This window comes from Cydia strobilella, chromosome 12 (assembly GCF_947568885.1).
Source record: "Cydia strobilella chromosome 12, ilCydStro3.1, whole genome shotgun sequence".
In the NCBI taxonomy this organism is placed as follows: domain Eukaryota; kingdom Metazoa; phylum Arthropoda; class Insecta; order Lepidoptera; family Tortricidae; genus Cydia; species Cydia strobilella.
The window spans coordinates 13740683-13766981 of NC_086052.1; the positions used below are offsets into that span (position 1 = coordinate 13740683).

At 36.9% G+C, this 26299-nt stretch overlaps 2 protein-coding genes across 2 annotated transcripts in view; one reads left to right on the top strand and one right to left on the bottom strand.

Annotated features, from left to right (window-relative positions):
- The first annotated feature begins 2480 nt into the window (after positions 1-2480).
- LOC134746220 (UNC93-like protein) lies at positions 2481-23970 on the top strand. The gene is made up of 11 exons (XM_063680547.1): positions 2481-2684; positions 11884-12110; positions 13586-13748; positions 14081-14204; positions 16302-16450; positions 16800-16918; positions 17343-17496; positions 18820-18960; positions 19285-19411; positions 19696-19816; positions 20571-23970. Exons 2-11 carry the CDS (start codon positions 11890-11892, stop codon positions 20704-20706), a joined length of 1455 nt encoding a protein of 484 aa, XP_063536617.1. The 5' UTR covers positions 2481-2684; positions 11884-11889; the 3' UTR covers positions 20707-23970.
- Positions 22302-26299, bottom strand: part of LOC134746225 (uncharacterized) — a 202362-nt gene continuing 198364 nt past the window's right edge. Inside the window, exon 7 of the mRNA XM_063680552.1 lies at positions 22302-25325. Within this exon, the coding sequence (XP_063536622.1) occupies positions 25089-25325 (237 nt within the window). The 3' untranslated portion in view covers positions 22302-25088. The remainder of the gene's footprint in view (positions 25326-26299) is intronic.

Consider the following 26299-nt stretch of genomic DNA (forward strand, 5'->3'; position numbering starts at 1 on the left):
ATTGCCCTTACCAGGGTTTGAACCCGGGACCTGCTGCTTCGTAGGCCGACTAGGTTAGGGGGCCGTCTAAACTAAAATGCGAGGCCTACGAGTATACACGCCCTGGTGCCTGCATTCAGTGTAAGGCAAATTACGAAAGAGCATCTGTGCTATTTCTATGTAAAAGGAAAATAACTACGATGGTAAAGAATACCTACTTTTCTTTTGATTGGTTGACCGCGATGTGGTGACTATTTACTTAATGTTTTTATTATACCATAAACTTGTCGCAAAAAGAAAATGATTCATTTAACTACGTTGGATAATTTCCACTTTATTTTCTGTTTTCCTGGTTAAAAGATACAAAGAATAAAATATAATAACAGATTTAAAAGTAAGTAGGTAGGTATGTTTTTAACCCTTAAATGCATGATTTTTTGTATAACTTTTTAATAAATTGAAATAGATGTGTCATGCTGTATAAAAGTAATAAATGTGATTTTGGATAGCTGCATATTGAGCCACGGACCATCAAATATACGATGCATATATACATCATTATGCATTTAAGGGTTAAAGAATGTCTTCGTTTCTTGTAGGTAGGTAGTCAAAGTGTCTGTCTTGGGAGGGGTGTGACATGGAGTAACGAGTTATTCTAAAAGGCAAAAAATCGTGTATCTTAGCTGTATACTTTTGGTTTGTTTACCTATATCATTCTACTAGTTGAAAGTATAATTTTTTTGTCTGGTAGAAAAAGTATTGTATACAATAGTAATATAATCAAGCTTTTCAATCTCGTACCTTAACTTAAGCAACTCAGCAAGCTTCGTTGCTTAAACACGGTACTCGACTGAAAAGCTCTCTATTATATCACGGTTTTATAAAATACTATCATGTGTAGGTACGTCTGCGGTCTGGATCTGATAACCAACACTATCTTTCTGTTGTTGCTTATGTTACCTCTGGACTCGACTTAACACCACTAGAGACATTTCCTTATAGTTATTTGTGCAACAAGAGAGGAAAGTTGGTTTTCCTTGCGAGTGTTTATTTTGAGTCCCGAGAAAGCGAAAGATTCTAAGGTAGAATCTTGAGCGTAGCGAGGGACTCAAAAACACGAGATGTAAAATAACTTTGCTCTCGTGTTGCACACATAATTTTTCACCTCAGTAGTGAGAACATATTAAAGGTTAAAATGTATTTCGAATTACACAGAATAAACAGAAAAAAAAGTATTATAATATGTACGATACGAGACGAGACGAGACCGGACCAGACCGGACCGGACCGGACCGGACCGTACCGTACCGTACCGTACCATACCATAAAAAAAATGTAATAAAAGTATGAAGTTCATGGCCTTCACGAAATTAAAAAGCTACATTGTTTCACTCCCTGGAGTGAGGAAAGTCGCACTTTCCTCACTCCAGGGAGTGACGAAAGTAGGCTTGTTCGAGCTGCTGAGGTGAAAAAGCCTTCCTTCCTAGTAATGACGTCATTAAAATTTATGCCGGGTCCATACGAAACATGCTAATTATGTTACAGTTACCTAAAAGCGAAAATGATTATATTTTATTTATTTAAATTTTCCTTAGATACATTTTGTACGATAAAATCATGATAAAGATAATAGGAATTTAATGGTTTATGTAGTTTAAAATTTCTGTTGTTGATCATGTTAATAACCTACGCCTACCTATCAACCTACCCGTGCACATTGTTATACGGTAAATGACGTACCGTCGTTTCATTTTAGCGTTGTCATTCTAAAGAAGATCTCAAAGTTTGGCGCAGGCGCTAGTTTTAATTTACGCGATGGCCATCTGACCTTTCGACCCAAAAGGGAAACAAGGCCTTCTAATCCCAATGATTAGTTCGATATCCTCAGCAATAATGTTTTCCTCTCACCGAATAATAACTAGTAAATACCAAATGAAACTCATTTCTCGTTAGTACGAGTCAGGTTTTGAATTCACGACCTTCAGTTTGGGAGCCGCAGACTTACCGCTTGGCCACTAATGCTCTAATCTAAATGATAATGTCATTACATTACCTATATATAAATAGCGGGAGGTTTCCAAATAATTGCATATTCTCGGAAATTACACAATAAATAAATTAAGTTTTAATGTTGGAATTGGAAACTTAATTCCCCATAAAAAACCGTGTGAAGTTTCCCCAAATTTTTCTACGTGGAAGTTTTCGCAAGTTTGAAAATTTCGTCTGCATGTCAGTTCCTATAAATGTACCTCTCTACGTAATCACGTTGAAATTAAGTAACTATTAATTCGATATTTTTTAATGAAAAATCATCATAAAGAATAGTTAATGTTTAAAAATAAATTATAAGATCTCTACAGCCTAAATAGCAATCACTATTATCATCACCATTCACCCGGTCGATCACAAATAACAACGCAGCATACGCACAATCCTACATTGGCGGCCAGAGCGAACGCAGGGCTAGACCAATCTTATAAATCGGTCAACAAAGCGGGCCAATTTAAAATAATTTACAATTTTTACGAACAATACTTTTATTCGCGCCATGTTTTTACATATTTAAAAGTTAAATCGTGAACATGTGCATTCATTCCGATTTTTTTTAAAATAAATTCAGTTCTAGAAACCTTTATTAGTTATCCTTTAGTGAACGTGAAAAAGAGTGAAATTAAGCGAAAATACGTGTTTATTTAATTGGTTTGGTAAGTGACATTTAAAAATTAATACCGAAACAAGAAAAACATGCAAAATAGTACACACCCTACGTGTGTACTATTTTGCATGTTTTTCTTCTTCACGTAGGTACGCTAGCTTCCAAATATTTGTAGGCTTGACTTTTGACTAACTTACACTTGACTTTATTGAAAATAAAATAAGTTAAATTTGTACGGAACCCTCGGTGCGTGTGTTCGACTTGCACTTGTTTTTTTTTTAAATTGATGTCATTGTTGTTCTGTCTATCAATATTATCAAATTATCTGTGGTTACAAAATTTACTATGACAGTACCGCTCTATCCTATTATATCCTCTTTTATATTATCCAGTCATATGCACAATTGCCCTATTGTTAATAGATAAGGTTATATTTGACAGTTGACCACAGAATAATCGTACGCCAGTTATAAAATCGGACATGTGTCAGTATAGGTACAGTTACGGCCATAGTCAGTTACAGTCAGTTGTAGTGTTACCTGACGCAGGGGTACCAATTCTAATGTAAGGTGGGCAGCTTTTTCTGCAGCTGACTGTATTGGATATACAAGTGACGAAGTTAAGGGTGGGTCATGTTTTTCGAGTAGGTACCGTAAACTCAGGTAACTTTAGTCCACAACTTACAAGTCTTACAACTATGGTCCAAATTCTAGTTCCAGTAAAATATGTATATAAGTATGAAATAAAACTATGAAAACGGATTATATCGCGTATATTAATTTTCCGTTTTTATAGTTTTTATTCATGAGTAACTATCGCGGTAACCGAAGACAATATTATGTATATAAGTATTTTTCAAATTATGTCTACAAATCAAAAAGGCTCGTAAAAACTGGACCATAGTTGTATTATAGGTCTACAGTTAAGGATGACTCACGTTAGACCGGGCCGTGACCGGGCCGGAGCTTCCGTTCCGGCGCTTCGTTTTCTATGGAAAGCATCACGTGATCACGTGTCATGTCATAGAAATGTAAGCGCCGGAAGCTCCGGCCCGGTCACGGCCCGGTCTAGCGTGAGTCATCCTTTACCTGAGTTACGGTACTACATTTAGGTATGTTTGGGTTTCTTTCTTTGACACTACTTACAACCCAAATCCAGTTTGACGGATTTTAAACGTGCAGGGAGTGTTTTGATTTGTCGTAGTTAGTAAAATAAAATATGTGGTTAGGCTATATTATTACATGTGCATAATTTTTTTTAAGGTTACTTTACACTACTTATCGTGATTGATAAATTGGCCATTATCTATATTAGAGCGAAAGTAATCATAAATATCTGAACATGATCTGTTGTCAAGGCTTAAGACGTGCAAGACAATAGTAGGTAGCCATCAAACATGAGTGGCCATACGTATTACGCATGTAGCCTTAGCAGTGTTTAAATACACTTATTTTTGCAAGTAAAACAAAACCTTGTTTTAAGAGTATTGATAGTCAACACAATTGGGTAAATGCTTAGATTGGATGCTCTTAAACTTCGTCCTTGAACTTTGCTTATTTAAGAAAACCAGTTCACGAGCACGAAGTCGACTTTTGTGAAAAAATAATCACAAAATGTGTACCTATATTACGAATTTATTAATTGACTGAAATTAGGTTACAAACACAAAATTGATTTCTGGACGACCAATACCAACGAGTTTTTCGAAACTTATGTACGAAATATTATTTGATATTTACCAGTCGCTTATCGGTGAAAGAAAACATCGCCCGAACCCGAATTAATCCTACTAAGGCCTAGTTTCCCCTCTAGTTGGAAGATCAGATGGCAGTCGCTTTCGTAAAAACTAGTGCCTACGTCAATTCTTGGGATTAGTTGTCAAACGGACCCCAGGCTCATATTAGCCGTGGCAAAATGCCGGGATAACGCGAGGAAGAAGAAGAAGATTTCTGGACGATCCAAATTTCATCACATAATTTCTGGACGAGCCCTGATAAGGTTTTGGTACCTACTTGTAATAACTAACCAAGATTTTATTTCGTTATAAGACCCGTTAGAGAGTTGATATTATTTCCCCCACTGATTGAATATGTATTTGCTAAAATGAAATTAATGGATAACAGCAAATTGTATAATTAAAGTATGTATATAAAATACCACATTCTAATTATATCTCTCCTGTTCAATAAAAACCTTTCCTAATGGAATAAACAAAAAAAAAAACCAAATAATATCATTCTAACTAATCATAAAATAGTTTAATAAACAATATCTAGCTGCGAGTATGACTAACAATATTACCACATTACTCAATTACAAATAAGTAAACACCTTAAGTAGGCGCCATGGGAAAACTATAATGACCTAATACGTCATTGCACAGTAATACCCGTTAACAGTAGTACAATGTACAGTACAGTCAACAGCAAAAGTTGCTGAGCGGGCGAGGTGTTCAAAATGAAACACTATTTTATTGTTAAGAGAATAAGACCGTGTGCAGGTCATTTTGACCACCTTACCCGCTTAGCTACTTCTGACGCTGATTGTACACGCTAATTTCGCGTAATTTACGCCTATCGCTGCATCAGAACGCAGCGATGCTAATATTTGGTGCGGGCGTTGCATTGGTATCAGCTCATTATATGCGCTTATTATGTACCTACAGCATTTTACAGTACAAACAGCAGAGAAAAAACTTGATATTGATTTGATACATAATTTATAGCTATACATAGATACATATCCTATTACCTACTCGTAAGGTCAGGAACGTAGGTAGTCCATTTTGACCGGGGCGAAGATGACAGTATAACGATTGAACTGATGTATTCCTCTTGTCCAGGGTTTAAATAACCTAACACTTCATATATAATTCTTATAATTCGTTACTAATAAATAATTTAAAAAAAAATAGTTACCTGCCTGTTTTCATATAATACCTACATATACCTATACCTACCGATAAAATCAAGAAAAATCGACAGAGTACAGTCGAATTAAGGACGACTCACGTTAGACCGGGCTGTGTCCGGGCCGGAGCTTCCGGCGCTTCGTTTTCTATGGAAAGCATCACGTGATCACCTGTCATGTCATAGAAAAGTAAGCGCCGGAAGCTCCGGCCCGGACACGGCCCGGTCTAACGTGAGTCATCCTTTATTCGCTCATAATTATTTACTCATACCGACCACGGTATGATAAAATCAGGCATTATAACTTTATAGTTTAGAAATAACCAAAGGATGTTCATTGGTGTGAAGGGGATGTTCCCTTCACACCAATACAAAGTATTACAATGTTGTAGTTTGAAAGTATTACAATGTTGTAATACTTTCAAAATCATAAGGTATCTAACCTATGAAGAAATAGATATGAACACAATGCAGGAAATCAAAGTGTATCTATAGGTATAAATATAGTTTCTGCTAATTTATTCCTTATTTAATTAACTAGGAATAATACAATTGATCTGCAGTTAAGGGCAAGCTGTTGCCGAGGACGGCTAAGTTGGCATATTTAAGTTGTTCGGCCGATAATAGTTATTTTTTTTACAAGGGGGCAAAGCTAAGCAATATTACCCAATGATACCCGAGGGAGCGAATAATACCAATATCAAACCACGAGCGTAGCGAGTGATGGTCGAAAAGTGCAAACGAGCGTTGCGAAGGTTTCAAGGCCCGATATCGTTTTGTTACAACTTAAATACTATGTTGGTAAAATGAATATACATACTTAATGATTAAATGTTACGCATAGGTACCTAGGTTTTCTCGAGGGACTACTATATGACGTTCTTATAAAAAAGAAGTGTAGAGGATCATTAAGAGTCGGCAACGCGCATGTAACACCCCTGGAGATGCAGGTGTTCATGGGCTTCGGTGACCGCTTACCATCAGGCGGGCCATATGCTTAATGGACTCTGCATAATTATGTGCTCGATAGCAAATCGACGTTGTATTAAAAAAAGTTTTAAATTCGCTGAATACTTATGGTTGTATCTATACATATAATAAAGCGGAAGAGGGTCGAAAGTCTGTACATGGAAGATATTTGAAAAAAAGTTGGCTGGGGATACTTAGAATCGATAACAGAACACGTTCCAACAGTTTTTAGAATTTTTGTCTGTTTGTCTGTTTATCTGTTTATCTGTTTGTCTGTTTATTTGACCGCGCATCACGTGAAAACGGCTGAACGGATTTTGATGCAAACTTTACTAATCTGTCGAAAAAATCCACGGCCAGGTTATAGGCTATAAAAATTTGAGAAATTTCACCCCTAACGGGGTTAAAAAGGGGATGAAAATTTGTATAGGGTTCAAGATTTATTTTAGGCTAGCAATTTGAAATTTCGTAAAAAGATATATTATTGAAATACAAGAAAACTAATTTCAGCGTTTTTGAAAATTCATCCCCTAAGGTGGTGAAAAAAAGGTTGAAAATTTGTATGGAGATTCCACGCGGGCGGAGCCGCGGGCACAGCTAGTTGCAAATAAAAGTTTTTGCAATGCTCGCTTATAACAGTTATAACTTATTATAAATAAGCTTTTATCTATGTATGGAGTGAGCACTCTATCTAACACTCTGTCTCATTTCAAACATAGACAGAGAGAATCATACTATCTTTGTCTTACACTAGTACTAGCACCCAAAATAAAAGGATGTTTAGTTTTTTTTGTTCTTATTTACTGACAATTTGGTTTGACCAACTGTACATTTCAAACGATTAAATTAAGAGCCCATCAACATGCTCACTAGCGCCACTGCTAAATAATTATGGTTATTTAAATTTAACGATAGATATTTTAAAAAAGGGGGCCGCTGTGTACCTACTGTATTTTGTATTTAAAAGTACTTTTTGAATATAATAGATTTTACATTGCTAGATTCGTTAATCCAAAGTTAAAACGGCGGTTTTTGTTTTGAGGTTCATAGATCGACGAATCCAGCAACATAAAAACTAGTTTGGACCTTATCCGCGACACCGGAGCTTGTTGATTTTCAAGGTTAGATTATTATTATTATTTCGTTTTGCACGTACTAGTAATGTAGGCGCTCGCGCTTATAATATGCAAATTGTTGCTAGTGGCTGTCACGTTTAGTGTTATATACGCAGCGCACTACACTACGTAGGCGAACAACACGCGAACGCGAAGCGAATCGATGCGGCGCGGGGTGAATCAATCCTTTTATAGGTAAAGTGTCAAACGTGGGCGATCTCGTTGCGAACTGCTTGACACTGCCCTAATAGATGCAGCCTTTAGTTTTAATTAATTCCTGGTGCTGTCAACTATTGGAATCACTAGGGCAGTCGTTGCAAAAGTCATCATTCATATACTAGAGCGTTGCAAAAGCCCTTAGGTAGGCCACGTAGTCCGATCGGCTTATCCGATCGATCGAGCCAGCAATTTTTTTATTTTCTGATGGTTCGATTGGTCGAACTCTAAAGTTCTCGTAGTCCGATTATCGAATTAATGGGACAATATATTTCCTTGTAGTCCGAGCGATCGAACTATGAGGTCGTTTTTTCCTGTTGAATCGATTGATCGGACATCATTTAGACTAGTTTAATAGGTTACCTGCCATCAAATTCATACGGGTGTGCCGCGAACATATGGATGCCGAAAACTGGCACTGCGTCATTAACGCCAGTTGTACGGCTGTCACAAGTTTTACTAGGAAATTGAAAAGTTTTGTAACTTATTTATTTGAATAGAATAGAATAGAATAGAATAGAAAACGTTTATTGTAAAAATCTACAAACAGCACCATACAAGTTTAAAAAGAAGAAGATCTTATACACTAACACGTAAAATTTGCTTTTTCTTCCGAGACAAAATTCCTATTGTAATGCTCATATAAAAAATGCACCTAGGCAGGAGTGGATTATGACAAGTCCTTATGTAAATTTAATTAGAATGAATCGTGTTACCACAGATCACTTAATAGATGGAGCATATAAGACGACTCGCGGTTATCACGTATAGGCGCTCATACTATTTCAGTATAAGCGGGAAACCGCTTATTTCAGCTGCGTGCGTCTATGTTTACAGTACTCCTGTCAATTACAAAATGAACATGAATTTAGTTCTAGGGGTTCTAGGTTTCTAGGGGTTCTAGGGGTAAATGTGGTGTTGATGTTGAAGTGCGCCCAGGGCCCAGGTCTAGGGAAGGCGCTGCGTGTACCTACTCATGAGCATATTTTCTTCAGCGTATTTATTTAGCTCACGCAAGTCTCGCATGTAGCACTCAATCTACAGTAAATTACTTACATATGCCGTAAATTACTTAGTATGCGGGTCAAAAACGTCCGGGAAAACCGGCGTCTTTTCTGTAAACATTACAAAAGTTAACGATTTGGATACATTTTTCTTAGACTTTTATCATGTAACTTTTAAGAACTAGAAGGTTTTAACACTTTTATCATTCCTATAAGGATAAAGTAAGAAGTATTGGGCTTTAAAGTCCGTTTGTTTTATGATTTCCACAGGAAGGATGCATCTAAAAAAAATTATCACTCATGCGCACTCGCATTCGCTAAATTCGGTCGCGTCGCGACGCCCGCGACGCACCTTAATGAAATGAAATGAAATGAAAATCTTTATTTCAGGCAACTAGTGGCCCATAGATATGACCTTAAAACTAGCATAATGTTGGTGTAGGGTGCATCTGAGTTGGTAGCGTTTTATATCACAAAAGAAAGAATATCGATCATCGTAATCGCTTTATAAAGTGGTCTGTGTATGTGTCTATACTTCTATAGTTAGTTAGTTACAATTAAATAAGTATTCTAAGATCAACATAGTTGATAAAAAAGCATTTATAGCTGATGCACGCCTGTAATTGATTTTGAACTTGATCTTAACCTAAAGTTCTGCGATAAATAAGTAGTTATGATTTCTGGACCTATATCTACTGAAGTTTTTGTCATTATATGCAGGTGAATTGTCCACTCCATTTTATGAAATTTATGATTTTTAGAATCTCGAGCTCCATCTATACCTACTTTTATAAAAGAATAATGTCCCATATTTTCTATCCATTACATTCTTATAGACTTTGTATGACGGAAACGGAATGAACGGCATTAAAAATGTATGAAAACTGTAGAACCCTTGTTTTCTCCTATGTCTTGAAAATTATATTTGCACTCAAAATATATTAATTCAAGCTAAAATTATCCCGGTATTTCAAACACTATTTTATAAATTAATGTAATATGTAACTAACAACTATGGATTTATGTCCGATTTTTTTTATAAGGTTAAAATGAAACATCTACTGATACTGTAAATAAGTACTTAATATTAAATAACACGTATAAAATAACCATCAATGTCAAATAAGCTCTCATTCATTCTCTACATGTAGGTACATTATACAAGCAAATAAAATATTCAAATGTTAACTAAGCTTAAGTTTTTTTTATGTCAATATTAAAATGGCAAGCTTTATGTTTCGTGAATTGATTAGAAATAGATACATTAAGTTTGATGATGTTTGGCGTCAGCAATAAGTAAACGGAAATCGAAAACACGAGACTTGAATCTAAATAATAGTATTATATATACGAGTTTAGTATACATATGGAGTTATCGCTATAGCTTTGTAAGTACATAGGTGACCCTGCGTCAAGCAAAAGGGACCACGAACTATTAATTTTATTAAAATAAATATTTAACAAAAAATGTTCATGTGAGCAGTTTTAAAACACGCAAAAGGTGTGGATTTTAGTGCGTAAAGTGCTCAGTAAACATCGTTAAATATGAGTCGATATCGCCGTTTGTCTTTTATTTGTAGACGCATTCTGTGATACGAAACAGTTCTGTAAACTGGTCCTAGATCGTGTAACGTTATATATCCTTGAGGGTAGAGAACGGCACGACTGCGTTCGCTATTGTAATGTAACTGTATCTGTAGTCATATTTAGTGTCATGCTCGTAACATGTCCGGAAGGATTAGACCTTAAACCAAACAAACAAATGGCATTTTAAGTTGTAAGTTCAGTGGCTTCATCTTTCTAATACTAGTAGTTATTAAAAACTGTAATAGATGTCATATATTAAAGAAAAAGTGACGAAGCCCTCCAGTGGTGAAGGCCGGATTCGAACCGGCGTCTTTAGCTATCGCGGCTAACGCCATGAACCCCTAGGCCACCCCGCCACGGCGGTGCCCGTCCGATTTCTCGACTATATGCCATCTTAGTAAGACTAGGTGTCTTTGACCAGCTCTAAGGGCAAGCAGTGCGCGCTTGCACCTCCTAAACGAACTCCTTACGGATTTACGTTGTAGCGAGAGAGACTGGTGCTGCCATCTATGAACAAGTTTGAGAACAAATACAATTATTTTATTAAATATTTTGATTTGTGTTTTTTTAAGTAGTCACACTACTATATATGTATAAATTAAAAACTGTAATAGATGTCATATATTAAAGAAAAAACAGTCAGTCAGTCTTACTAAGATGGCATATAGTCGAGAAATTCGGACGGGCACCGCCGTGGCGGGGTGGCCTAGGGGTTCATGACGTTAGCCGCGATAGCTAAAGACGCCGGTTCGAATCCGGCCTTCACCACTGGAGGGCTTCGTCACTTTTTCTTTAATATATGACATCTATTACAGTTTTTAATTTATATATAGTAGTGTGACTACTTTAAAAAACACAAATAAGTGTAGGCAGATTAAAGTACGCGAAGGCGGCAACAAGGAGACTTCAAGTAGATATACCTACCTTCCTATTGGAATATTTATAACTATTAATACAATAGGTATGAAATCGAAAACAAATAATTTCCAACGAGGGCCGGTCTTTAACATGAGCAAAACTAGTGTTTTGAATTGACACAGTTGAATTTACTATTTTTAGAGCACGCTTGATGATCTTGTTTGAATATGCAGAATTTTTGTTAACAGTAGACATATGCGTCCGAGTGGTAAGATATACATGGTAAGATAACTAAGTCAAATCAGAGACGTTTTAAAAATATTAATACGATTCTACTGTATGACGTAGTTTGGAGGCGTCAAACTTCCTCCATTTCTTAGTTTTGAGAAAAAAGTAGTTAAAAGTACCAAATAACTAAACTTGTTTTCATATGTTTGGTTTCTGTTTGTTTAATTAATAGATATAAATTTTTTACTCTTATTGTAGTCCGATGCCCATTGTTACTAAATATTGTTAGTTGTTAGTCTAGAGATAAGAAATTAGATAATATTTGTTGACAAAATTCTACTGACTAAGCCTCCATGTTCTAGGCCAAAATGCCGACAGACGTGGTATTCGGCGTAAATGAGAAATGGCGCATCAACCGCAACATCTTCGTGCTTGGGTTCGCGTTCATGGTGCAGTTCACCGCGTTCCATGGCGCGGCCAATTTGCAGAGCTCCGTGAACAGTGACGCAGGCGCTGGAGCATTTACCCTGGCTGCTATATATTTTTCGTTGATATTGTCGAATATACTGCTGCCTGCTGTGGTTATCAGGTGAGATTCCTTAATTACGGTTACGGACAATTTAGCGTAGGCGAGGATTGTTCAATCACAACATCTTCATGCTGGGGTTCGCTTTCATGGTGCAGTTCACCACGTTCCATGGCGCGGCGAATGTGCAGAGCTCCGTGAACAGTGATGCCGTTGCCGGCGCTGGGACATTTACCCTGGGCCGGTAACGGCTATATATTATTTCGCTGACATTGTCGAATATATTATTGCCAGCTGTGGTTGTGGTGAGATTCCAATTTATCAACTATTAAAATCTTGTTTGCATTAATTTACTTAACTCTAATTACATTAATATGGTTTTACATATTATTTAGACAATTATTCCTGTTTTTTAAGTACGAATGCCACAACCGATAATTTAGACACTTATTTTATTTTCCTCCATTAAACAGTCTATTAATGTCAAAGACTGGCACACATTTCAGAATATAATCAGTTGCCATTGAGTCCATTGACAAGCCGCACTCATTTAGAATCATTATTCAATAATTGGACACGTTTAAAGTTAATTAAAACATACTAGTTAGCAAGGCTAATATTTCGTACATTCTATCCGTATCTAAGATCGCAAGGCCGATACTGTCCGACAATTGTTTGGTAACTGCAGTTTTGGCTATCACGCAAGAACTGTAGATTATATGGGAAGTGCTGGTGACATTATGTTACAATCATTTCCTAGTATTTACTTATAAACGCAACATCTATATTGACTATTTTTAGACCTTATCTCGCAGCAGTAAGGTTCAGGACTGGTATCTACAATGGGGCATCCGAAAAATAAAGAAATTAAAGTCATGGAATGCTCGGGTCTTTTACAGCCTGTCGCTTTATAACTCTATTAGCACCGTTAGTGATTTAGAATATTGTATGATATGACGTCACATTAAGCACTTATCAAAGTCTTAACGACCGAAATGAAGTTCCTACTGTGTCTGTCATTAGTGTCGTTTGTTTTCAAATTACTGTCATTTTGGTGCGGTCTTGTATTACAGTCATAGGAGGGTATACAGAGAGGATGTAAATTAAATTGAAATTACCGAGAGGTCAACTGAAATGAAGGTACAGTAGGCATATAGTAGTCGGGGTCAACGAGATAAACGACGCAATAAAGCAAACGTTAGTAAACGTAAACGTAGTAAAAGTAAACGTAAATTGAGACTGCTCGATAGAAAGAAGAGGATGCTTTCTCCTGCGGTTTATTATGATAATCGTTTTACGCATTTTTAAACATGTGAGGAAGGTTTTTCCATTCGATTTCAGGAGTTTTTAGTTAATTTGAGAGGCCATTAATTCATTTATACATTAATTTATTTATTCTTAGAATGACTAATATGGTTACTTTAACAAAATGATAACCCTGTTAGAACCTGAAGTATTGGTCCTTTGAACCAGATCATTGAATTTAGGAGTGTTTGCTAATAAATGAACAGGCAATAAGCAGAATTATTTCTCTTCAGATGGCTGGGCTGCAAATGGACAGTGACCCTGTCCTTCCTAGCGTACATGCCATTCATAGCGGCGCAGTTCTACCCCCGTCTGTACACCCTGGTACCAGCAGGCATGATGGTCGGCTTCGGCGGTGGGCCACTATGGTGTGCCAAGTGCACCTACTTGTCGGTGGTAAGTACAGCTCAACATACTTCCTAGAGGACATGTAGAGCCGCAGGTAGCACTACGCCGATCTACAGTACGGCGTAGTTCTACCTGCGGCTCTACACGCTGGCATGGAACCAGCTGGCATGATGGTGGGATTCGGACTGTCGGACATTAGCTATATCTTTTGTCGTCTGGTGTGACCTTCCTGTATATTAGGTAAAAAACTTAGCTAAAGCCATGCCAAGCATGTGTGTGTTCTGTTTACAAAAAGCATTAAATAAATTACTTGACCTTTTATGTTCCCAAATTGATATTACTTTGACTTTAGTTAGAAGCTTGTGCGTTCTTCTGTACAGGTAGCTGAGCCCTATTCACGGCTATCGGGAGTGCCAGCAGACGTGCTGGTGGTTCGATTCTTCGGGCTCTTCTTCATGTTCTACCAGATGGCTCAGATCTGGGGAAACCTCATCTCTTCAGCCAGTAAGATATAAACTAACACTGCCTCCCCACGCGTAACAGCCATTAAAAATGTATGCACTTGTTTTTAGTATTCTGGCGCAAAGTTTCAAATTCAAACTGGTTTTCCAACTGCTCTTATCCATGGTAAGATAACATGTTATACAAAATATACCTTCTGGAAAAGTGACCAGGCTTTCAAACGGATTCAAACGGGAATCTATAGCATTCGTGGCTAGCGTCATAAACCCTAAGACCGCACGATGACGGTGCCATCTATCTCAATTTATTAATTTACTGAGGTGGAGTGAACAAATTTTTGTTGTTTTTTATACAACAAAGCAATGTGCGACCAATGTAGGTAAAATTTAACATCGGAGTTATTACAAAAACAATGACGCATTTCCAAACAGTATAAATAAATACATAGAGTAAATTAAGGAAAAAAATACCAAACGGTATTTAAACAAATTATATAATTCAGTTACCTATTCATGGCTAAATTATGATAAGTCTATTAATTTGTATAGATTTTAGTTCTGCCATTGTGTACGATACCATTGGAATGCTAAGAAAATACTCATATTTCCACGCGCGGTGAGGCATAAAAGTCAGTTTTTGAATTTTATTACATTTTTGTACGGGGGTGGGTGGGGGGGATGTCCTGAACAAACCAGTAAAACTTCCCCCTACTCTCCCCTCCCTCTTCCCAATCTACAAGATAATACTTACGCATATTCATTCCCGATTCTGGAAGGCAACCACGATTCCGTAATTTGACCTCGACGTACGACAGAGAATGGTGTCGGTGACTCTCAACTTGGCCAGCTATATTTTTACATGCATTCATCGGTGTTACTTATTAAACCAGTTGTCATTAACGAATCATTATTTAACTATTTAATTGAATAGCGCCATTCTGATTGCAGTTAAGTGTTATAGTGTATTAACATTGTTTACTAAATATAGCAGTACAAATATTTAGTATACAAGTATAGACTGGAAATCCCCATACATAGTAGCGTAGCGTTCCTCGTTATTGTAGGTGGCATGATCATGTACCGATCAATACCTATATTTTTCACTAATCATGCCCTGATTTTTCTTGTACACCTCAATATTGATCGCTGCTTTAAAATATAAAAACTGTCAGTATATACATATGGCATACAAAATCGAAAGGCCTAAGGAATAGTTTGTACAACATAATACTTACCTTCATTAATTTTAATTAGGTTGTTTCCGGACGTTTAGTATATTATAGAGGCTAAGGTAGAGGTCAAATCACCTTACCCTCTCTATTGTGGTGCCATTTACAACTATGACGGGAAGCACACTTATGTTTGCTAATGTATTGTTTTTATTATTCGCTCGTCTCCGCCAAATACTTAGTACCTATACGCGTACGTTACTCACCTATTTACTTATGTGTAACAGGTATGCTTTAGAACATGTTCTTATTATTTTATAATATTTTTTGCTAGTTAAGTGCAATGGGAGCTTAAGTAAGCTTGAGGTCAATTTAATCACGACTAGGTATGATATTATATTATTTTTATGACTCATAATCTGAATTGAAAACTTGCTATACTTTGTTATTTTTATTATTTTGTTTAGGGGACATCTGATTCGAATTTGAACCCGGGATCTCCTGCTCCATGGGCAGACCAACCACCAACTGGCTATAGGCTATAAATTTATTAATATCAAGAAAATTTACAAATATCTAGTAACTTGGAAAGTTATTTGTTCAAAGAACTTTATGGTATATATATCTGCCTTTTTTGTCGCGGCCGATTTACTGCCTTCGCGGAAATGCTTCTGAGAAAGTGTTGTTTCATTCGCGACCTTGGTTATTTTAAGATACAGTTGGACTATTTAATTTTGTAAAGTAAATATATCGTATTCTATAAATAAGTATATGGTTTTGCTACCTGAACTATCAAGCAAAATTAAATTATAAATGCGTCAAATCCAAAATAACTGTCAGTGTGTAAGGTCGACTTCAGGACAAAAGTGATACTTAAAACGTGATTTTTCTGACATGGTATTTTTACATATAGACACTGGGACACTCCTTAAGTTTTGAGCCATTTTGTACTTTATTTAATTTTTCAACAGTTTTGTCATCATCGCTTGGTGAGGTGGTTTCATACACCAACGAAACCATAGCGCCGACCGCAGCAGCATTGGTCGGCAACATCACTTCTCCCAAAGTGGACTTCGGGTCTACCTGTGGAGTCAACTTCTGTAGCGGCAGTGAGGCTCATGTAAGTAAATTAACTCACATTGGGGGGTATGTCTGCTGAGTCAGGTCCCAAATGTGCCGACAATGAAGCAGATAGCTTCTATGCGATGTTCCGTCTTTTGCTCCTTAATAGTTGTCGCAACTCATGCTAGCAGGTCAGGTACAGAAATACTATATGTACTTTACTTTATTTTCTTCATTAGTTACTAATGACCATAGAAATATAAATTTAAGCTAATGACCCCTCTAGAACGCTCCGGGTTCAAGGCCGAAACTTCGTTTTGTATATCTATCGTCGTTTTGTATGTCGATGTCGGACGCCTCGGCCCGAACCCATACCGGTCTAGTAAGCAATTTCTCCATTTTTTCAGGGGAACGCGAACCTTCAACCACCGTCGCCTCTAAAGATCCAAGTGATATCTGGCGTGTACCTGGCGTGTATGGCGTTCGCCGTCATCTTAGTCGCTTTTGGCGTGGACTCTCTTAAAAGGTTAGCAATACCTTATTTATATGTCTACGGCCCGCCTGATAGAAAGCGGACACCTCTTCCTATGTATGTTTGCACCTCCACTAACAGTAATGTTGCAAGCCTTTTAGCGAACGGGGATTCACTTTATTAGGTATTAACCCTTTGAATGCCCTGCCTTCGTGTCCGGCGCGTCTTGATATTGCATTGTAGCCGCGAGCGTCATTTGACGTCTTTGGCGGTCAAAGGGTTTATAGCTATAAGAGATAAATCAGATAAATGTAGTAGTAGTAGTAATCAGATAAGTGTAATACTCCGTTGGAGCTATACCCCCAATAGCTTTTATCTTGACTAGAAATATAGGTATACTTTACCAGTTACAAATTAAGTTATTCAGTAACTAAAACTAGTGGCCAAAATGATTCTACCCCGTAGTTTTTATTAACAGGTATAGCACCAAAAGATCGTGTGAAGGCAAGTCTGGTCTGAAGCTTCTAGCGGTGACGCTCAAGCAACTGCGGCACCGGTACCAGCTGCTTTTACTGCCCGTCATCGGCTACATCGGTGCTGAGCAGGCGTTCATGGCTGCAGACTTCACGCAGGTAGATACAGCACGAGAGCATCGTAGATAGAGTCCCCGATACACCAATGTGGGTATGAGAGGGACAGTGGCCGCCTCTACATGAGGGACATTCCACAAAAAGCTCTACTTTGTCGGGGACGTAACGCGTATGGCAGCTATCCAGCGATTGATAATACACAATCAATTATATATATAATATTTATTATCAATCGCTGCAGCTATCTTAATAACCTGCACAAATCGTATTATAATCTACCGTTGAATTAAAAGCTTCTAGTGATCAAATGTTATCATGTCAAATATCGACTTCTTAAGCTTTAACAGAAGTGATAAAGAATTACCGTCACGTACCTGGCACTTTTCTGGAATGCCGAACCAGGAAACAAAAATGGCTGCGTGAAATTACGTTAAATCAATAATTCTTTGCTCTGAACTGGGTACTGGGTAAAATGTTTTTAATTGTAAATGTAAATTGTGGTGATTCATCGGCTGATTATTGGGTAATATTTGGGCATAAATATAAATACATCCACTATGCTCCGACTTTCCCGTGAGTACAAGTGGCACTAATATACCTCACGCTCTGTCGCCTCCACACAAGCTTATAGCAATTAGCGATTTTATATTTTTTTTTGACAAAGTAAGAATATTTGTTTCTTATTTGCAATGGTGTTATGTAATTATGAAAACTGTATAGTTTCCTATGTTGTCCAACAAAATCACGAGGTACCTAACTGAAATTAGATAAAAATATTTAAATAGTGAAAAATCTCACATTCCATTGTATAAACGACGAAGCATGTCCGCTGCTATATCCCTGTATATAAAAATTAAATACGTCGCTATAAAAATGAAATGATGTTACGGACTCACTCCAAGAAGATAAGCCAAATTTACTATATAACTACTCTGTTAAGTCTGTATTTTAAGCCCCATCCGCAAACTATTGTCTGCCGGCAGTTTCCGATTCGCAGTGACCTTTACGGTTCCATGACTGTCTATTTGTCACACTGATTCATAATGTTATCTAAATTATTCACACAAACCGAGCGCAAATTTTATTACTGCTATTTTATAAGATAGATCGAGCATGAATTGTGCAAATTTAATAACATTAGCCTTTTAACCTACAACTCTTTTGTTCAATGATAGGCATATAGTGATAGGCATATTGGGCATATGCATAGATATTTGAATTACACACATTAATTTAATAGGTTTTCGATTGGCCATCGTTTAAATCAAAGTCGGACTTGAATCTCTAAGAGTTCGAGGTGCTAACTACTTACTTCCACTTCAAATTTACTTAGGTACCTACGTAATGAACCGTTCATGTTTGCAGGCATTCGTCGGCTGCGCATACGGCATCAACAACATTGGCTACGTGATTATCTGCTTCGGCGTGTTCAATGCGCTTGCGGCGCCCGTCGCCGGCGCCGTCGTCAAGTTGACCGGACGGTACCCCGTCATGGTCACTGCTTTGGTAGGCTCCTTTCTTTTATAGCATAAAGGATGACTCACATTAGACCGGGCCGTGACCGGGCCGAAGCTTCCGGCGCTTACTTTTCTATGACATGACAGGTGATCACGTGATGGTTTCCATAGAAAATGAAGCGCCGTAAGCTCCGGCCCGGTCACGGCCCGGTCTAACGTGAGTCATCCTTAAGCCTCCCACGTAGACTTCACAACTACCCCTAATAATCACAAGTTCTGGCGATGACGATTTGAGTTTTTCCAACAAAAGGAGGGTTAAAACTTTCGTATTGGCGAAGTTCTCATTAATTAAAAATGGTTGCTCACCTTTTAGTTGCTAAACATCGTTCTGCTGACTGCGTTGATTCTCTGGCGCCCGGACCCTGATAACTGGCTGGTGTTCTACCTCCTGGCTGCTATATGGGGCACTGCAGATGCTGTGTGGCTTGTGCAGGTCAATGGTAAGAAGTTATCTGACACATTTGAATACCTATGCTCTTCTCTTTAGAGTAATAGTAAGTTTTACGCGGCTATTATCTAGATCAATATCTCATTATGCTATTTTTTTGCATAATGTTATTGTGTGCATATTATCCCAAATACACACATACCGTAAGGTTTTTTTTATACTAGTGATACAAAGACGCGACTTGTCTACTACAATCTTTTTTATGATTATGCTATCAAAACATTAGGCAGATATTCCAAATGACTAACCTTAATTTAATGTGTTTCTGATCCGCAGCTCTGTCTGGAATATTGTTCCCTGGCAATGAAGAAGCCGCGTATTCCAACTTCAGGCTTTGGGAGGCCACCGGCAGTGTTCTATCCTATGCCACGGCGCCATATCTTTGCGTAAGAACGAGGTACGGACTTCGAATATTTACAAATATTAATTGAGCAACTTACTAACTATAACTAACAATGTCTAATAATTAAAAGCTAAGAAGTAGGCACAACCTATAATAACGATACACTAAACTAAATAGAACGGAACCTTGGGTCACTATTAAACTAATTTAGTTAACAGAAATAAGAGTAAAGTTATATCGTAATAATGCAATCCAATCAATTCAACAATTGAATTGGTTGAATTAATAAATTGTAAATAATGATGAGTACTCCTAGCCAACTTCGATCACTAAGAGCTTCCGAGAAACTTTGCTGTGTTATAATCTGAAGGAGGTATAAAATCAGTTTTTTTTATAGTACAGTAACATAGTGTGTCGGGGTACTGTGCCAAACCAACAAGCATGACAAAAAATGTAAAGGAAAGTATTTTATCAAAGCTGGATTTGGATTTGATTCTACGTAGTATGGAGGATCCTTAGCGTGAAGAAATGCACAGATTGTGTTAAGCCCATAGCTGCAAAAACTAATATAATTACTTAATTATCAACATTTCTTCAATAGGTTGTAGGTATTGCTCTTCCTTAGATAGATGGCTTCCTAAAAGCATTAAAAATTGAAGATTTTTAACCCTATGAACGCGTGATCCTCGTCCGAATGCACGATATTTGGCTGTAGCCGCGCACGTCGGTTGATGACTGGTGGTCAAAGTTATTATTATTAATGATTGATTACACAAGAAAAACTAACCAACTTTACCCTAATTTCCAGGCTATACGTCCTCGTATGCTTCCTACTCCTGGGCTTCGCCGGCTACACCACCATCGAGCTGATGGAGTACCGCGTCAAGCGCGCGCACCAGCTCGAGAGAAACTTCGAACTCGTTGATAAGAAGGGGGACGATTGAGGCTGCAATCATACCAGTGTATTCGGGTAAAATATTGAACTCTAATATCAGGTAATTCCCAAAATGGACTCTGATGTGATGATTTTCGGAATTACATTTGGAATGGAAGTGATACGGAATTGGGTACCTATCCGAATACACAAACTATAACCTGGCCGAACATTCTCGTCATTTAAAAATGCAAATGGTTAGGCAGGTTGTTTAAATGAATCAATTCAAACGTAATACTTGACATCATTGTAAAATGGTGTAAAATACCAGTTAACACATTTACAGCGAGCGGGTTGTCTGTTCGTGTTATCAACTACGCTCGTAGCGGATAGCTCGCGCTGGCACTGAATGTGTTAAGTCTTAAGGAAACTCATCGCCATTCTGAAAAAGTGAATAGCAAAAATCGCTCGAAGGATGACCGTTCAAGGGTCGCCGAGTCTGGTTATACTTAACACATTCACCGCTGAGCTACAGCCGTACCGCTACGTCGTAGCGAAAATGCTTTGTAGAGGCAAAACGACGTGTCGTGATTAGCGCGGAATAAATATAAATAACTATTATAGGGACATTCTTACACAAATTGACTTAAGTGCCACGGTATCGCGGTAAGCTCAAGAAGGCTTGTGTTGTGGGTACTAGACAACGATATATATAATACTTATACAAATACTTAAATACATAGAAAATATCCATGACTCAGGAACAAATATCTGTGCTCATCACACAAATAAATGCCCTTACCGGGATTTGAACCCAGGACCATCGGCTTTACAGGCAGGGTCAATACCCACTAGGCCAGACCGGTCGTCAAAAAGCGCTGAATGAGTTAATAAAAGCTGATTGTACTACCAGGATTTAGACATGGGGCTCTACTCTTACATAATATCCTTACTTATGTCCATTTCCTACTATGCAATATGTTATCACAAAATGCATGTTTAGTAAATTTAAATATGTGCCATAAAATAATCAGACGTAGTGAATACCTAATCCTTTACCATAGTATTTTCACGGAAACCGTGTTATGCTATTTCAGTCTGTCTCAGTGCAAAAAATACTGAGGTTGACTGAAGTAGCATGACAAATACGAACGTTGCCGAGAAAATACGATAGCAAGGGATTGTTCACTGCATCTGTAACCATGGCAACGTGTGACACTAAAAAGTTAATTCACCCTTGTATTTAATAGTACAACACGATACAAGTGCGAAAAATAGGAAATTCGCAATGAGTGGCGATAAATTAAAACACGACCGAGTTGCGAATCCTATTCGCACATGTATCGTACAACGTTTTGCAGTACACATGGTCCTTTAAATTTTCGACATAGTTGCGTAATGTGCTAATTATCGCACTAGTGCGGTAAAGTAGCACCATATGTATTGCAAAATATTTTGTATAGGTATTAATACTATTAACATACATATAGTGATAGTGATAATCGCTAGTGATTTAAATATCATATTATTTTTATATTATACTTAGACTTAAGGTACGTAAAACCTCTCTATAATTTTCTAAGTTTATGTTCAAATTAATTTTAAGACAGTAAACTAAGTGTAAGTATATTGTTTTGCAGGAAAATAAGAATAAAACAACATACATATCTCAATATTCATCATTTTAATTCTTTCCACATAAAATCGGACCCAAATGTCCGTAAACAGATAAACAAGCACATTCATAAACTAAGTACAATGCGAAGAAACAAGTGACTAATACCTTGTTAAACATAATTATTCTAATAATAACATAAGACAAGTCTTTGAGTTATCAGACACTGTACCGCCATTCAAAGACGCATTCAATATGTTTTCAATGTAGCATTGCTATTTCGAACGGCAGTGTAGGTAAATATTAACACTAGCTGTCTTGCTTTAACGATGCTATTTAGAAGAAGATAGTGATGTAAATACACATCGTCTCCTGCGACACGAGTCCCGGGATTTCAAAATATATTATGGACATAGAAATACGGTCCTTAATTAAACGGAATCCTTAATTTTATTGTAAGCACAATTTATACACGAGTGAACTACGGCGTAGCATTTGTAGCTAACGTTTCGTAGCTCTAATTCTCGTAGCAAAATTGTATTATTCCACTTTAGACTTCTGGAAAGCATTAGGAAAAATAGACATTGATTCACTTACTGATTAATATTATTTAGTAACTTCGGAAACAAAATAGACTAAGTTTTATGATTCAGTCGGTAGTAAAATAACGCTATATGAATAGTAAGTATGAAAAGATGAAGTACCAAATTTTTCTATATTAATAGTTTCATTTATGCGTTTTCGCGAAAATGTCCTATACCCACATGGCGCTTTGATGCTACCGGCAATTTGGAAATAGAAGATGTAAGCTTACAAAGTTTAGTCTATCTTTTAGTATCAAAGCCCATTTCACTGTCAATAATGTAGTTTTATAGTAAATAACCCTAAAAAGATGGACGTGGTTTTAAAATATTAAAACTAAATTCAATGACAGAGAAATCCACTTGTAAAGCTTCGCCGTGATAATTACTAAATTTTTGGAAAAATGGACTCGTGTCACGCTTGGAACTCATTAGATTCGAATAAATTGAATTATCTGATTTTTCTCATTAATAGATTGTTAAGCAATCTATTTAATGAAACAAGCCAACTAACGGCCTGATTCAAACTTTAAGATACGTTAAAATTTTGCTAAAGATACGATATGAATTGGATATGTCAGTATTAAAACTGACGATTCTTCAAATAAAAACGTAACTTTTGACACTGACATATCCGATCCATATCGTATTTTTAGCAAACTTTTGATGTATCTTAAAGTTCGAATCAGGACGTGACTCTATTCAATATCTACACTACTGTCATCTCTTAAATCACATGAAACAAAAAAATAATACACACATAATCATTCATTCGTAAGTCACTGGTCCTATTATCCGTTATTATACGTTAGTTACATAATAAAAGCACTGATTCTTGAATATAATGCTAAAATAACATCACCTATTTATATTTTCAATTATTATCTATAATTAAGTATTATTGTATTAACTGATTTAAAGCGTAGAACCGTAATACTTTAACATCTGAATATATTTTCATTTTAGGAAGACTATTTTAAGGCACGAGCAAAGATTTTTATCACCAAAATAGCACCTTAAATATTTTTTAAATCGTATGTGTTGCGATTATGCTAAGATTATTATGATTTCAGTACTATTTACTATTGTTAGGTGATTTATATGTTGGAAGACGTACTGTATAATGTTATAGAAAAATTATATCGTGCCTTTCAAAGAAAAGTTTTTTCTCGCTTGTCCATCACGTTACTCTAACATATTGTATGTATACATACGTATTGTCTATATGTCGCAGAACATATACTATTTTGGCAATTAAGGAGATTACCACAGGTAAAAACCTACTCGTTACATTGTATTTATCTCTACAGTCAAATAGAACTGAAAACTAGTCACAAGTGGAACGTAACTATTTACATCTTTTATACAGGCAAATATTATGCGGGCTGAAAAAAGGTTTTATTTATACTAAATTACACAATCGTATTATGTACTAAGTAATATTACTGTAGTCGGTATCAATATACTGAGCTTTTTTCAGGTGTATTAAATGCTATGATACAGTGACGTAATTATACATCTTTACAAACTATGTATGTATATACAGTATATCTTTGTGACCCTGTATAGATGTAGATTATAGTAGCCTCAAAATATATAAGTAACAATTTTTACAAACGGAAATTATATACATTTTTAAACAGCTTTTACTGTTTTTATATTCCCTCAGGGTCTTAGCACCGAATTTTACTATTTAAGGTCGTCGAAGTATTTAGACAAAAAATATACTTCACAAAATTATTTATTAAGTCATTTTGGACGGCAATACACGATCTATATTTACATAGATTAAGCTAAGTGTACACCTAAATGTAATAATTAACTAAATGCAAAATCTACATATACAAATACAGGAAGACTGAAACGTGGACTCGATGACTTAGGAGTCGTATTATTAGCTAGTGCAGGCATGGTTCGTGTTCGATATGTTCAAAACAAATGAAAAAGGGTATTCATTCACGCCCGTACCCGTTTTCATTGCTCTTGATACTATATAAAAATATTCAATTATTATAAATGACATTGATTATTCTGTTATATTAAAAAAATGTTTTAAAATCATGTTTACGAGCGCATTCAATGTCAAAAATACACGACAATTTGTTTTTACAAACATCGATATTTCTAACGTGATTTTAATTTAAAACACCATTAGAATCCACATATGACTGCACCATAAACGCGCTCAGAACCTAGCTGGATGGAAACACGAAACACGACATGATTAAAAAAAAGAAAATTAATACTATTTCAACCCTAACTAGGGCTAGTGGTGTTGCTCCTAGGCTCCGCCTTTAGGGCTGCCCCGTTTATCCTGACACTGGTGGGACTGGCTTGGGCCTGTGCCTGGCAGCTCGCGCACGGCTCGAGCCTCCTCGCCAGGACGGCTTTGAGCTTGAGCGCCGGCCCCAGCTTCATCTGCAGCATGCCTGTTAGGTGGTCTTCGGTCAGGAGGGGAAGGCCGGCTCCGTCGATTCTCTGCTCGCGAAAGTTCTGTAAATAAAGATAAAGCGGCGTAAGTATTTGCTAGAAAACAAATGAACTAAATTAACCTCTAGCGTATGGAAGGTAGAGGTAAGGAAATGAATCTTCATGTATCAAAAAGTGACCATAAAAAACAGTAAATAGGCGGCGCCACCATACACTGAAGTACCTAGACCATACACCTAGTATTTGATATAGATGTGCACCCGTGCGACCGTGACAGAACATACGCAATGCGACACGTTTTAACATTCCTGACAACATACCAGAAACAACCTACGTAATTTGGTCGGATTATTTGCTGCCCCCCCCCCTCATCTCTACATTATTATACCTTTATGGTTCATGTCATAGAGTCTCCTATATATTACAATACTCTTTGGTCTCAGAGCCTACCTAGTGCCACCGGAGAAATTTGGAACTATTATTTACAGCTGAAAGCTGGTCACTTTTGCAACAATTCTGCCATAAGAGATTGCGATCCTTTCTATACCATCCATACTCTAGCGGCCTACCATACAAGAAAAAATGACAGTCAAATTTAAAAATAGAATTGAATTTATTTCGGTTTAAAAATTGAATCATTAAATAATTATTTTAATTTCATTGGGGGCAATTAGTACTAGTATTAAGGACCTTGGGACGCTAGAGGTCTCTCGATAGTCGGACAGGTAGGTATAATCTAAAGCCAATGACGAAGAAAATAAAACTTGAGACACTAACACCAGTGGTGTACGAGTCAGTGTACAGTCAGTTACACGACCTTATTCTCAGTGTCTTAGATGCGTATATATTTTTGGGACGTTGGCTTGTAAATATGTTTGTGAACTCGATCTATATGTATATAACTTTGACACAGTCACGTGGTTATATTTCTTACTTAGAAACTATATTTATGCCCGTGTTAGATCAAACAAATCGTTCTAAATGATGAAGACACGACATGAATTATCAATTTATCATCGCACTAATCCGGTAATCTG

What these genes read in the sequence shown, in the direction of transcription:
- LOC134746220 (XM_063680547.1), top strand. Translation starts at nt 11,890, where the DNA reads ATGCCGACAGACGTGGTATTCGGCGTAAATGAGAAATGGCGCATCAAC. An exon ending in GTAGCGGCAGTGAGGCTCAT is followed by an intron (nt 16,451 to 16,799) that starts GTAAGTAAATTA and finishes CCATTTTTTCAG; the next exon opens with GGGAACGCGAACCTTCAACC. An exon ending in TATCTTTGCGTAAGAACGAG is followed by an intron (nt 19,817 to 20,570) that starts GTACGGACTTCG and finishes CCTAATTTCCAG; the next exon opens with GCTATACGTCCTCGTATGCT.